Source organism: Artemia franciscana, chromosome 13 (assembly GCF_032884065.1).
Source record: "Artemia franciscana chromosome 13, ASM3288406v1, whole genome shotgun sequence".
NCBI classification, from domain to species: domain Eukaryota; kingdom Metazoa; phylum Arthropoda; class Branchiopoda; order Anostraca; family Artemiidae; genus Artemia; species Artemia franciscana.
In genome coordinates this window covers 32,443,361-32,457,293 of record NC_088875.1, presented here as the reverse complement: position 1 = coordinate 32,457,293, position 13,933 = coordinate 32,443,361, and the positions used below count along the sequence as shown (strand labels likewise).

General features: G+C 34.9%; 1 protein-coding gene across 4 annotated transcripts in view; it reads left to right on the top strand.

Annotated features, from left to right (window-relative positions):
• The window catches only part of LOC136034810 (histone-lysine N-methyltransferase SETDB1-like), a 65,897-nt gene that overhangs the window by 15,223 nt on the left and 36,741 nt on the right, over nucleotides 1–13,933 (top strand). For 3 of the 4 annotated variants that reach the window (XM_065716234.1, XM_065716233.1, XM_065716235.1), the window contains 4 exons: nucleotides 2,525–2,801; nucleotides 10,000–10,097; nucleotides 11,248–11,335; nucleotides 13,508–13,632. In XM_065716234.1, the coding sequence (XP_065572306.1) occupies nucleotides 2,525–2,801; nucleotides 10,000–10,097; nucleotides 11,248–11,335; nucleotides 13,508–13,632 (588 nt within the window). The remainder of the gene's footprint in view (nucleotides 1–2,524; nucleotides 2,802–9,999; nucleotides 10,098–11,247; nucleotides 11,336–13,507; nucleotides 13,633–13,933) is intronic. The other variant, XM_065716236.1, reaches the window with a different exon arrangement.

Here is a 13,933-nt window from a genome sequence, read left to right as displayed (position 1 = left end):
TTCTAATTTAATTTTACAATTGACTCTTCTAAAAAAAAAAAAAAACCTCACAAATTAAGTATGGGAGATTTGGTGTCAATAACCAAGACCTCCATTATGATTATAATACATATGTATATAAGGAAGGAGGAGGGATTGGTTAAAATAGTAAATTTTTATTATCAGATAAAAATTTCTTATTAGATCAATATGAATATTGTGACCTAGAAATCGCTATTTTCTCATTTCAACCCCCCTCTTCTCACACATGTACACAAAATTACTCTGACCAAAAGCCATGGAGTTGGGGGGCATATAACGCCTTGTAGTATCTACCACACCTGTTTTGTTACCCATTGGCAACTATTATAATTTTTTCTTCTAATTTTGAAAACCTTTAACATTTTGTCTCCTGGAAAATGTAACTAAACCAAGACAAGCTTATAAATCTAGTCTGTTGCTAACTATTTTCAAATAATAAATGACATTTAAACTACTTTTTGTTAGCTTCTGGCCCAGAAAATATTGCCATGTCTCTAGATATATCATAGTGGATTTCAGCATACGTCCCCCTCCCCAGTGCACTGGTCCAAAGAGACCTCTGATAATACAGCCTTGTATATTAGACAAGTGTGCATTTTTGGTTTTGGTTCAGGGGGAGGGGGCAAAAGCTAGAGATATCAAGATTTCTAGAACTTACCAATGACTTGTTCTTTTGACTGTCATGGTTTCCTCTTTTCTCAGTATATGCATATTATTAAGCTTATTTATGTTTAATTAACAAATTAGGAAAGCTTTAAAACAATTCATATTAATTCTTGGATTATCGCATATGAGCAGACAAAGCTTTTTTTTCTATGATTTTCATCATAGAAAATAACCACAAGAACAGGTTGTTCTTTAAAGTTATTGAAAATTGCATCCTCAATGACACATACGTTGATGTAGTTTTGCACTAGATAACTTACATTTTTAACAGACAATTGATAATGATCTTGTGATTTCGTATTTGCAAAATCCGACATCAAGCATAAGTCAGTGAAAACCCTTCATTTCCAAAAATAATTTGAGAAGATCAAAAATTTTACAAAGACCACGCAGGGCTAATTCATGAGAACCATACAAAAGGATCGCCTGAGCAATCAGTTTCAACATATATTGGCCTTAAATCCTTTCCTCTTGATTTTACAAATTTAGTTTTTGGTCATTTGAAGTGTCATATCCTTCTTACATTTTGATGAAAACTATATGTTTTTATGCTGCAATAACATCATATTGTCTTTTGCCATAAGATTTTGAAATCAGCCAGAACACATTTAAAGTCACTATGGCTTCAGAACAAAGCACCAAAGCATCTGATGTTAATCTGTACTGGTCCCAAACTTGCTGAATAGGATACCCTGTTAATAGAATGTTACTTCTTGAAAGTTTGATGAACAACCATGGATTTTTTTGGACCTTGTACTTTGATAACAACAATGTTTAGTGCTTTTCTGGTTTCCATTGCCTACTCGAAAAGTTGTCCATTGTCTACTCAACTGTTGAGCATCAGAATCTGGTCAAATGTTTAAATAACATTAGGCCTAAGTCTAGCATGGTGATTGTGAATCTAAGGAATGAGGGAGACTATTGGGATTTTGGTATGTTTGAAAAAAGAGTTATTTGAAATTCAATTAAGAAGTTCCTCAAATATGTTTATCTATTATGTCAAAAAGTTGTTCTGATAGATGTGTTGTGCCAAATAGAAGATTTAAAGTTTTTTAGGCATTATATCAAATGAAACATGTTTCATTCCAGTGACCAGTAAATGTCTCATGTGGCTCTGTTAATCAAAACTGATGTCCAATGATCCTGTATTTTTCTGGCATTCCTCAAGAGTTTTGCAGCACATATATCGGGTCAAAATGTGCAACAGTTATATGATATTTTTCTTGAAAACTCCTGAGTAATCAAAGAAAGCTGTTGAATGTGGCTGCGCTATCTGACAACAAATGGGAGTGAAATAATGTATTGTTCTAGTTGAACAACGGTTTGGGCTGTAAGGGCCTGCAAACACACCTAAAAGACCAAAATTGACAAAAGACAAAAAAAAAACATCCTGGAAGCTAATTTAGCCAGCTCCATGCTGAAATATTCATTCACGCTGTAACCATTTACGCATTACACTTACACTAAGGGCAAATGTTCTCATTGGCTGATTAACACTGTTAGGGACATGATTTGTCTTTTTTGACATCAAAGCATTTTGATGATCCGTATATCTATTATTCACATCTATTTATAAAACTAAATTAGTATTACTCACTTGAATACCTTAGTATTAGAAAAACAAATAAAGTTCTGTATAACTCTGCACATAATTAAGCTCACAAAACAGGTAGGTAGTAATGTATAGATGGGTATGTGTCCCACCAAATAAGTGACATATCATAAGCTAAACTACAGTGTATCCGTATCCATTTTTCCTAGTCTTTGTTTTCTGATTTAACTGGTTAGGCAACTTAAAAGCTTATTATTATTTATAATTGATATTACTTTTTTTTAGAAACTTGTGACCCTTGTGGAAGACGGGAAATCCCTATTTGAGCATAAATTAGAGAAACCTGCGGATGTGATCGACATAGATAGCGTAGAATTCGTCTCCCTGGAAGAAAATATGGACCTAGTAGATGTTGGTGACTTGCCAAAATATGAAACTTTCAAAATGGAAGAAGACTTGGATCCTAAAAAAGTCATTGAAGAATTTCTTGAAGGATTTAACTTAGAATCTTTGACGAATCCTGGTTTGGAAATTCTCGGGCAAGAGGTGAAGGAATGGAAAGGTATGTAGGTGGTTCATGGTTCGTAGTTAATGCGGTTGTTTCTGCACTATTAATATTCTTTATGAAATTACATAATTGCAGTAAACTTTAACATGTTGCTGCAATCTTTGAATAATGGTCTCTTTAGGTCTTAACTCTCAGGTTGAGAAAGATGGTTTTCTGCTTGGTAGGGGGTTTGCTCATACTGAAAATAAATATGTTCTGAAAGCGCAATGTGTGGGGATTTATGGTGCCACATATCTGTTTTTCTACAATAATCTCAAATGTAGACTGTTTATTTGAATTGGTTCAACACCATTTGGCTAAGAAATGCTACAGCATAAATGATTGGACAACAAATATACATGACTCATCAAAAAATACTATATATTCACTATTTTACTAGTAAGAAAAGTTTCGCCCATGTGTGTTACCAAGAATACCTATTACTTTCAGTTTTGTATTAAGTATATAATTTTCATGTAAAAGAGATAGATCAATTGTTAAACCCATATAATTGTAATAAACATATTCTGTCAAGTATCAAACACTTTATAAATAAGCTGGGAACTGCTATATTTTTTAGCTGATTTATGCTATGACCAAAACTTAGGTTTTCTAACGTATAAATTGAACCAACACTACTGCAACTACTTACAACTCACTGCAGCATTAAGCCACCTAAAGTCAACTCAGCTATGCATGCTACTCCTCCATCCCAATATATTTAAAGCCTCTGTCTTAACACCCTCCCTAGAAGTCTCAGTTTCCCTTAAATCCTTTCTCCCGACCTCCTCACCTCTGATTTGTGGACAGCCTGCTTTTCGTTTGGCCCTAGATGACTGGCTGAAAAGGAGGAACCTTGAGAATATGTCATCCTTCATCTGTAGAACGTGTGCTAGCCATCTCAGCCTTTCTTTCATTATAGTCCTAGAAAGTGGGATAAAACCACATTTTTACAGCTTACTGTTTGAAATACAGTCAGTAAGACGGGGGCCCAAACCCATCTGTAGATAATTTCTCTTTAGAACATTTAATAAATCCCCCTGCGTCTATGGAGTGACCATGTTTCAGAACTGGGCTTCACCTCTGAAGCTTTGAATATTCTATTCTTGGCTCGCCGGGATATTCTATTCTTGGCTCGCTGACTTATCTTCCTATTCTTTCAAAGTTTTTTCAACTGTTAAAACACCCTGACACTTGCATATTCCGGTTTCAGCATCTTCAATGCATCCGCAATCTTTACTACTAATACTATTTGAGTAAGTAACGCTATCCGCTTGATTAAGAAAAGTCTTAATATATAAAACGGGGGACTAAAGGGATTTGATGACTCAGGTACTTCTCAATTATTAATCTAAGAGTGAAAATTTGGTCGACGGATTCTCTTTTCCTCCAAAAACCACATTGTTCTCCTCTTAAACTTTATCTACAGTATCAAGTCTAAAAAGTGTCTTGATGCTAAATAATTTTCTTCCTACAGAAACCAAACGGATGGCTGTATTATTACCATATTCACTCTTACCACTTTTCTTACAGAGGAATCTAATTAAAATTTACATAAAATCGCCAGGTGCTTCCCCCTTTTCAAAAAAAAAATCATTCACAATCTTCAGTAATTTATCTCTAATTTTACAACCATCATTTTTAAAGCACATCGCGGTAAAACTCATTTACCACATTATCAGCAGCTGGGGCCTTATTATTTTTGAATTCTTTTAGTACTGTCTCTAATTCTTCCTTACAAAACAAATCTTCCTTTGGTTTCAAAGTCCCACAAACTCTTTCATTCTTTTCGTTTTTCAGATAATGCTGGTAAATTTAGCCTTTGCTCCCCGAAAAATCCCTCCCCTAACAGGGACACCCCTGTGGAAATTTCTATGTATTAAAAGTACCCCCCTCCCCACCTTGGAATACTCCCTCTGTAATCAATTCCATTCTTACCGAAAATTCCCCCCATAAAATTTCTTGTTGATAATTCCACCTGAAAAATTCTCCATAGCTTACTTTCACTTGAAAAAGTCTTAATTTCTATTCTTTTGATCATGCTGGAAATCCCCCTTCCGTAGAAAATATTTCTCGGAAATTCCCTCCTCCCACCAGGAAGTTGCTCCCGTGGAAATTTCTGCGTAGAGAATTTCTTCCGCAGACAACTTCAACATGGAGAATTTCTTCTGTGGAATACCTCCCCCACTGAAAATTCTCCAGACGATTTCAACGCCGCTGAATATTTACCCCAGATCTTCTCCACAAATGAAATTGAGGCGAAAGAGAAAGTAAGACAAATAAAGAGAATTTCGTATAGAAATTCTGTCAAATCCCCCAGTGTAAAATTTCCTCTGGTAACTTCACCATTGAAAATTTTCCTTCCCACGGAAAATTCTTCCTATGGAAACCTATTCCCAGCAGAAACCCCCCACCCGAGAAATGTATTTATGCTTCTCAATAAAAAAAAAAAAATCCCTTACGTAAACAACGGGCAAATTTCATAATATACAGAATTTTACCAAGGACTGTAGGAGGTTTTGTTAACCCCAAAGGCATAGTTAGTGGATATTTCAACTACGCTGAGCAAAATAGTTATCCAAAAGTTTTGATCAGACGACTTGGAGGAAAAAGGGGCGTAGAGGGGCTAGTTGACTTCCAGTCTTTGGTCACTTAAAAAGGGAACTACAACTTTTAATTTCCATTTGAATGTGCCCTCTCCCGATCTTGTAGGACCATTGGTTCGATATGATCACCCCTGGGAAAAAAACAAGCAAATGAACACGCATCCATGATCTTTCTTTTGAGAAAAACAACAAAATTGTACTTTTGCTGTTGGGAGCTTGAAACTTCTACAGTAGAGTTCCTTTATGCGCGGAATTTGATGGTGCAATTTTCATTAAGGTTCTTTGAATTTTTCGGATCCCTTTTTCAAAAAGTCAGGCATTTTTCCTTAGGCTCGTAGCTTTTGACAAGTAACATAGCATAGAAAGCCAATTCTTTTGAAATATCTATTGATATCAAAATTCTGTCTTTTAGAATTTCGGTTGCTAGTGAGCCCAGTTTCTCCTTACTTACCGTTCGTTCCCACGAACTGTTTGATCATTTCCTTTAATTTTAACACACTTTAGCTCATTCTCAAAATGTTCTGCCCACCTCTCTTTAACTCTTTCCTCATCACTAACTGCGGCCAGGTTCCTATTTCTAACTGGGATAAGTCCAGATGGACTATCACCTCTCAGTTTTTTAATATGCTAATGCAATATTTTACCATAAAGATGTCTGGCTGCATCTTCTACGTCTCCAGCAATTTTATCCATGGCCTTCTCTTCATATCTCATTAATTCACGTTTTAATGCTTTCTCTACTTTCCTTACTACTACTACTAATAACTCACTGCAGCACCAAGCCGCCTGAGGCCAACACAGCTACGCACGCTCCTCCTCCAACCTAATCTATTTAAAGCGTCCCTCTTTACACCCTCCCATGAAGTTCCCATTTCCTTAAGATCTTTATTTATGACATCCTCCCAACCCAGACAAGGACGACCTGCTTTCTGTGTAGCCCCAGACGGTTGGCCAAAAAGGACAATCTTCGGCAATCATCCTTCATCCGTAGAACGTGGCCTAGCCATCTCAACCTTTCTTTCATTATAGCCCTAGAAAACGGGATTGAACTACATTTTTCGTACAACCTACTGTTTGAAATACGGTCAGTCAGCCGGGTACCCAGAACAATCCGTAGCCAATTTCTCTGGAAAACATCTAGCAAATTTTCATCTGCTTTTCGGAGCGCCCATGCTTCAGAGCCATATTTGACCACTGTCACTGTAGCTTCAATATTCTAATCTTGGTCTGCAGACTTATCTTTCTGTTCTTCTAAACTTTTTTTAACTGTAAAAAAACACCCTGAGCCTTAGCTATTCTACTTTTAACATCTTCACTGCTCCCACCGTCTTTACTAATAATACTACTAAGGTAAGTGAAGCTTTCCACCTGATCAATCTTTTCGGTACACAACGTCACCTTTTCCTATTCACTTATTCTTAGCCTTAGTGACTTAGTCTACTTAACATTGATTTTCAAACCTATTCTAGCACCCTGACCTCGCAAAACGTCTAAAAGCTCATTCATTTAACTCACGCTTTCATCAGTATGCTTAAATCATCAGCATAGTCTACGTCCAGGGGAGTTTTTCCTCCCAATTTGATTCCGTGATCTCCCATTGCCTTTCCTGTGCTCCTTTAAAAAAAGTCCATCAAAATGATACATATTAAGGGGGATAGAGCAAAACTCTATTCAACTCCAGATTTAATACAAAACCATCTGCTAACCTCATTTCCTATCTTAAACGCAGCAATACTATTCTCGTACATAGGACTAATCACTTTACGTATTTGTCTGGTATACCATATAAGGATAAGACCTTCGCTAAAGCTCTTCTATCAACAGAATCGAACACTTGCTCATAATCAATGAAAATGAGGACCAAAGGTGTTTGACAACTAAGGCACTTCTCAACTAATAGCCTAAGAGTGAAAACTTGGTGGACAGATCCTCTACCTTTTCTAAAACCACACTGTTCTTCTCTTAAAACTTTGTTTACAGCATCTCTCAGTTATATTGCTAAGTAATTTGCTACCTACAGAGACCAGACTCATGCCTTGATAATTGTGACACTAACCCTTATCATTTTTCTTTGCAGCGGTTTAATTAAGTTGTTCGTAAAATCGTTGGGTACTTCCCTTTTTCGAAAATCATATTCACAATCTTCAGTAGCTTATTTTCAACCTCAGAGCCACCATATTTAAGAAACTCATTTACCACACTATCAGTACCTGGAGCCTTATTATTCTTTAATCCTTTTAGTACTGTCGCTAATTCTTCCTCACTAAACAAATCTTCCTTCACATCCAAGGTATCACAAACTTTTCCATTTCATCTATATCTTTTCCTGCAACTGTGTCTCGCTTTAGCACATTCCCAAAATGTTCCACCCATCTTTCTTTAACTTATTCCTTATCACTAATTTTGGCCCCATTTCTATCTTTAACTGGGACTAGTCCGAGTTGGCTACTCCCTTTCAATTTATTAACATGCCAGTATAATATTTTACTATTATGCCGTCTAGCCGCATCTTCCAGATCCTCAGCAATTTTATCCATGGCCTCCACTTCACATCTCCTTAGTTCATATCACTCAGATAATTCTTATACAAACCCCTTCTACTCTCTATTAAACCTAAAGCTTTTGTCACTAATATTCCTAGTTGCAGTCTTAGCACTCTTCCGTAAGACACCATCTGCAACTTCACAAATTGTTTTTCTGAAATTATTCCATCCATCTTCCACATTATCAAATTTTAAACTCTCAAGTTTAGTATTCAACTGTACCTGGAAGTTTTTTCTCAAATTTTCATCCTGGAGTCTACCAACATGATAACTTTCCGGGAGGTAGTTACCCTTCCGAAATTTCAGCTTTAAATTAACCTTATACACTACTAGATGGTGATCTTTACTTTTAACTTCAATAACAGCACTCCTATACACCCTAGTATCTTGTATTGATCCTGTTAGTCTTCTGTTTACAATTCCTTACATCCCTTACTTTCCTTACATTCCTCTTATTTTCAATCTTGCTCTGCTCTGTCAGATGAATCTTGATCTGTCACGCAAATGTTTCTTTTAAAAGCCATCCTCTTCTCTACTAAACGTAAATTATTTTCTCTAGTAGTCCTAGCAGTATTTTTGATTTTCCTTCTTAAAACACCATTTTTTGTTTCACAAACTATTTTCCTAAAATAAATCCATGTGTTCCGGGAAATTTTCTGTCAAATTCTCTTCGTAGAGTCTACCAACGTCACAAGTTCCAGGAAATTGCTTACTTGTCCTAAATTTCAGCACTATAACAACACGATAACTTCATAAATATCAGCACCATAATAGTACTCCTATAGACCCTAGTATCTTGAATTGATCCTACCAGTTTTCTATTTACAATACCATGATTAATATGGTTGGCCGTCTTACATCATTAGAGTACCCTTTTAACTCATGTGCCATTTAATGATAAAATACTGTATTGGTTATAACCAGACTTATACTTAGCAAATTGCACCGGTCTATTACAATTACTATTTGTTTTCCTACATAAAGTTTGCTTAGGCCACGATACTATCTATTCCTATTTCTACCAACCTAGGCATTGAAACCCCCTAACAAAATACCATATTTCTACCGGGAATCGCGTCTGTTCGCTCCTGTAGTTGTAAGTTAAATTTATATCAGTCGTCAGTCGGTTCTACAGGGCTATATACTACCATGATCAATACCTTGCACTTTTTAGTCACAAAATAGCAACTAGTATTTTATTAGTAATACCTTCCATACCTAACCAAGATTTAGCAGCTTTCTTATTTATCATGAGCCTTACACCTTGCCTACACCCCATCCTTCCTGGCTGAGTAAATAAATTCTATATCACCTTATTTCATGTTTCCTAGGTTCTGAAATTCCTAATAACGTCTGAATAACATCAAAACAATGTTGTAATTGTCTAAGTTGCAAGTTTCACAGTATTTAAGTCATTGAAAATTCTTTTCAATGGATTAAATTCTTTTTTAGTGATTAAATTCTTGTTGATAAATTCTCTTATGCTTACGGACTACCTTTTGTGCCTGTGTTCACATGAAATAATTAGTGGAATAATCATATATCAACTGTTGAAATTTTTTTATGTCGTATATTGTTTTGAAAGGAGTTTACTCTTTGTCTTGGGTCTCTTATATGAGTATGAGTTTGAGTACTGTATGATGATGAGTAGATGAACTGCCGACAATGCTACGTCAATTGACCAGTATTGTCTGAATCCATATTAACAGTTGAAAAGTTTGTTCTGTTTTAAGAATCTGACTGAGTTATCTTCAACAATATTTTTGAACTCTTTGAACTTTAAGAAAATGGTAGTAATAGGACTCTGATTATAATTCTATATTCACATCCTTCTCCTTACTATTTTAAACTTTGGAAGTATTTCCAATGTTGTGGCAGAAATTTTTAACGGGTAATATTTGTGCTGCTAAATTAGTTTTTGAAATGGAAATCTTCTGCGGAATTTTTCTTGAATCCTAGGAATCTATTGTGAAATTTAATTTATCTCCTTTTGCTTCAAAAGATTTTTCCGTTTCCCAATTCGGTTTTTTACATCAGTCTTACTAAAACATTTCTTTCTAATAGAAATGATTGCTCAACAACATCAGATTGTAGCCGAAATGGAGAGATCCTTAGCTGAAACAATACGGGCCCATAACAGGACGCTTGGGAATCCCTATACTGTAAGTTGGCTTTTCTATTTATTTAAAGTATGTACGTCAGTCTCTCTAATAAGAGTTGGCGCGCCAAATACATTTATTTTAAGGAATTCATTAGTTTTTAGTTTAATTAATTGGATGGCCGTGTTAAAAAAAGTAGTAAAGATCTAAGTGGACCTTACTACAACTTATACTGATTTCTTCTTCTTATTCTTAAAATTCTTTTTATAATGTCGCTTGAACCTCCAAAAATGAATCATAGACGAAAAACGAGAATTTGTCCGAACAAAAAGAATTAAACAGTTCATAGTAACAAACTGTAAGTAAGGAGCAAAGCGGCTCAATAGTAATCGAAACTCTGAAAAATGGAATTTGATACCAATAGATATATAAAAATAATAGGCTTACTATGCTGTTTTCAAATATATAAGGTTCATTAAGTTTATTGTTACCCATAAAAAGCTACGAACCTGACAAAATTTGCCTGAATTTCGAAAAAGGGGGGAAACACCCCATAAAAGACAAGGAATATTAATGAATCCCCGCGGAAAATCCTCCGGCAGAAAATTCAGCCCCCCCCCCTCTCTACCAAAAAAAATGTCTGAATACTCACCAATAACACACACTATACATAAACAAAGAGAAAAGTTTGTGACTAACAGACCTTTCCCCAGGGGCTGTGAGGGGTTACGCTAAAGTTTGACTGTTTGGCTCAGTTTTTTAAAGAATTTCTTCTGAAACACAAGGACTGTTTAATTAAAATAAAAAGCTTTTTCGAAGTGCTTTCAGCCTTAGCATAATGAGCAAGGTATTGAGGAGGGGGACAATCTCTTCATATACGGAATTGTTTCTGTTCGTTTTCAATCTTAATTTTACTCCTTACTTTCAGTTAATTTGTTTTTATTTAATTCTGACAAGAGAAAATTCTCAGCTAGTGAAATGCTTTTATAAAGAAAAAGTAGATGATTCTGCAAGGACCTTTGCCAAGCCATCATCAGTGTAGATAATAATAAAAGATTGAACTTCCAAAAGAAATCAAATGAAGAAATCACAAATGTTAACAAACGAAGGAGAGAGAGATGGATTATTTTCTTTCTTGTAATCCATTTAAATATAGTCTTAAATTTCGTAGTTCAAGTATTTAGATTTAATTAATATTTTAATTTTGTTTCAGGGAAAAGTCCCGGGAATATCAATTGATGGTGACCGAGTTACTGAATTAAGTGTTAGTGATGACAGTCAAGATTTGTGCGAAATTTTCGGTAAGCAGCTAATCTAGTTGGTTTGAATTTAAATAAATAAAAATATTAATAGAAAAAAAGAAGTTTAGAATAAAAGAATCCTCATTTAGCCTGAAGTAGGAATCTTAAAATCATTTTTGGATCACTTTTGGCTTACAAAAGTCATCCCTGCGATTTCTCCGAGGAGTGTTGAGGGGGAGGGGGCATTGTGTTAAGATGATTAAACATCCAACCTAAGTTCAATTAGCTAAAGAGCCTTTCAAATAACTTTTTTAAGAAGAAAAATGTAGAGAATATAATTTTATTTGGACTGGCAAAACAGTATTTTGCCCCCTCTCCCAGACACAATCTTATTAGTCTCTTAACCTCCCCCCCCCCTCCTGTGTAAAATTATTGATGTCTTAGCTCGATCCCAAAGCCGCGAGGCCAAACAGGCTTTACTCTCGTGTGATGATCAGAAATCAATTCAACACTGATTGTAGAAGCTCTCCATAGAAATATTGGTTTCAGTTACCCCTTATATAACCTCACCTGATTGGCTAGGTGTTATACATACTTACCAATTATTTAACTAAGGTAATAATTAATGTTTTAATAAGCATAATGTTGTCTTATCCTCAAAACATCGTTTCCACGAGTGGCATTAGCTTGACTTCATATTAATTTTGTTAAGCACCATTTAATACTCGATCGACATGCTTACTTAATGTTAAGTATTAAGCCTAACAAGTTAAAACCCCCTTTTGGACTGGGAATTTCATGATACAGAAAGATTCAATTTATAGAATATTTGCCTTAAATATCCTAAAAGGGGGAAAAAGAAGATAGGCCATCTGAGATTAAGCTGCAATGATACAATTATTAAAGAGCTAAAATCTTTGAAGTTTTCATAGGAGTTTGCCAAAACAGAGGTGATAACTATATGCAACGGTTGAGCAGTGTTCGTGAAAACATTTTGTCACAGAAGCCTTAAGGTGGTAATAAGTTAATTTAAACAAAATTCACTGATGTCGATGGGGCACATCAGGTGTAAGGATCCCCCTACGCCCTTGCAATGTTTACGTCTCTAATTAATGGACTTCTGTCGAGTTTTAAATAAACCTTAAGGGTCAAGTAGTTTACTGTCTCTAATGTTATTAATATTGTGTGTAGGAAATTTTAGGCATTTTTTAACTATTTACTGAATGAAAAGACGGTTTGACTAATATAATAATCATGTTTTTAGAATGTGACATAGTTCAAAATGCAACCTTAGGAGGGCAGCTAAACTTTTGATGACTATAATATTTCCGGTTAATCGTAGGTACTACTTGAATTATGACTGCCTCAAATTGGTAAGTTTTTCTTTGTATAAAGAGCAATTAGATATTCTCCAATTTCTCAAATCTCAGTACTTAGCATGATGGAAACTTTGATAATTTGTCAAGATTCTACAAATAGATCCCCTGTCCTAATTTTCGCTGAAAAATGTTGAACTATAAGTTTTATGGCATTTTTTGCGCAAGTTGTGAAACTTCTTATTGACAATTCGTTCAGAAAAATTGATTTTCGTAATTATCCAACTGCTAGTGTCTTAATTTTATTGACAATATTATAATGGGAATCCGGTTTAGATAGCTTGATCAAGAGTTTAGCTAAGGAATAACGTTACGAGATTTAACTATCCTAATATCAGCCGAATTCGAATTTAATATTTAGATCGTGACAGCAATGCGTAAGTAAAAAAAAAAATGCTGAAATTGTGACTATCGATGCCACTAAAATTAATCCGTTGTCTTGTATGAAATGTCAAGTATCAAGTCGAAAATGCGGAATTTGGAACCCTGGATTCTGAAATAAATGATAAAAACCTATTTGCTAGTCATTCAGAAGTTTAAATAGAAAAGTAAACTTAATTTAGTAAAAAAGAAAAAACTTAGAACTAAATTTGTGGTGACGCTGAGAACAAGTAAGCCAACACTTTTTAATGATTGTTGATGTTGTAAGTAAAATAAAAACTGAACGGGTTTGGAAAATATAGACTATTTAAATGCCGTTTTCAGATGAGAAAACTTTATAGCTACTGAAAAAAAAAACCAGAGTTGACACCATGTTGAGTTGGCTAAAAATAATAGATACATAAGTAACCAAATTTGGTTGTTTTTTGCTGACATGCATTGTGAGATCTAAAAAATCAATTATATTTTATCCTAGAAGAGGTTACACCCAGTACCCCTCGTGGACCAAGCACATCTTCGAGTCTCAATACGCCTCGGCCACCAATTCCTGGTTCGTGTTCACGTATTTCAACCAGTAAATCAAATGCTGCAATATCAGAGGTAATTAATATTTTGTTTGTTTCTTTTTTTTCGTGTGTAAATAGCTGTGATTTATAATATCGGGAATTCTATTAGATTTCATGGAATTGGATTAAACCATCAAAAGTCATCTTCATTTATAAGAGCCTATCACCAACAAAACTTATGGATTTCATCAGATCACTGATTTGTTAAATCATTCGACATACACCCTGATAGATTTGTTTGTTTTCTTCTCTATATGTCTATATATATAGAGACTTGTCTATAAACTTAAATAAGACATTTCAATAAGAAGTACGCCAATTGTTTCACTTTTTAC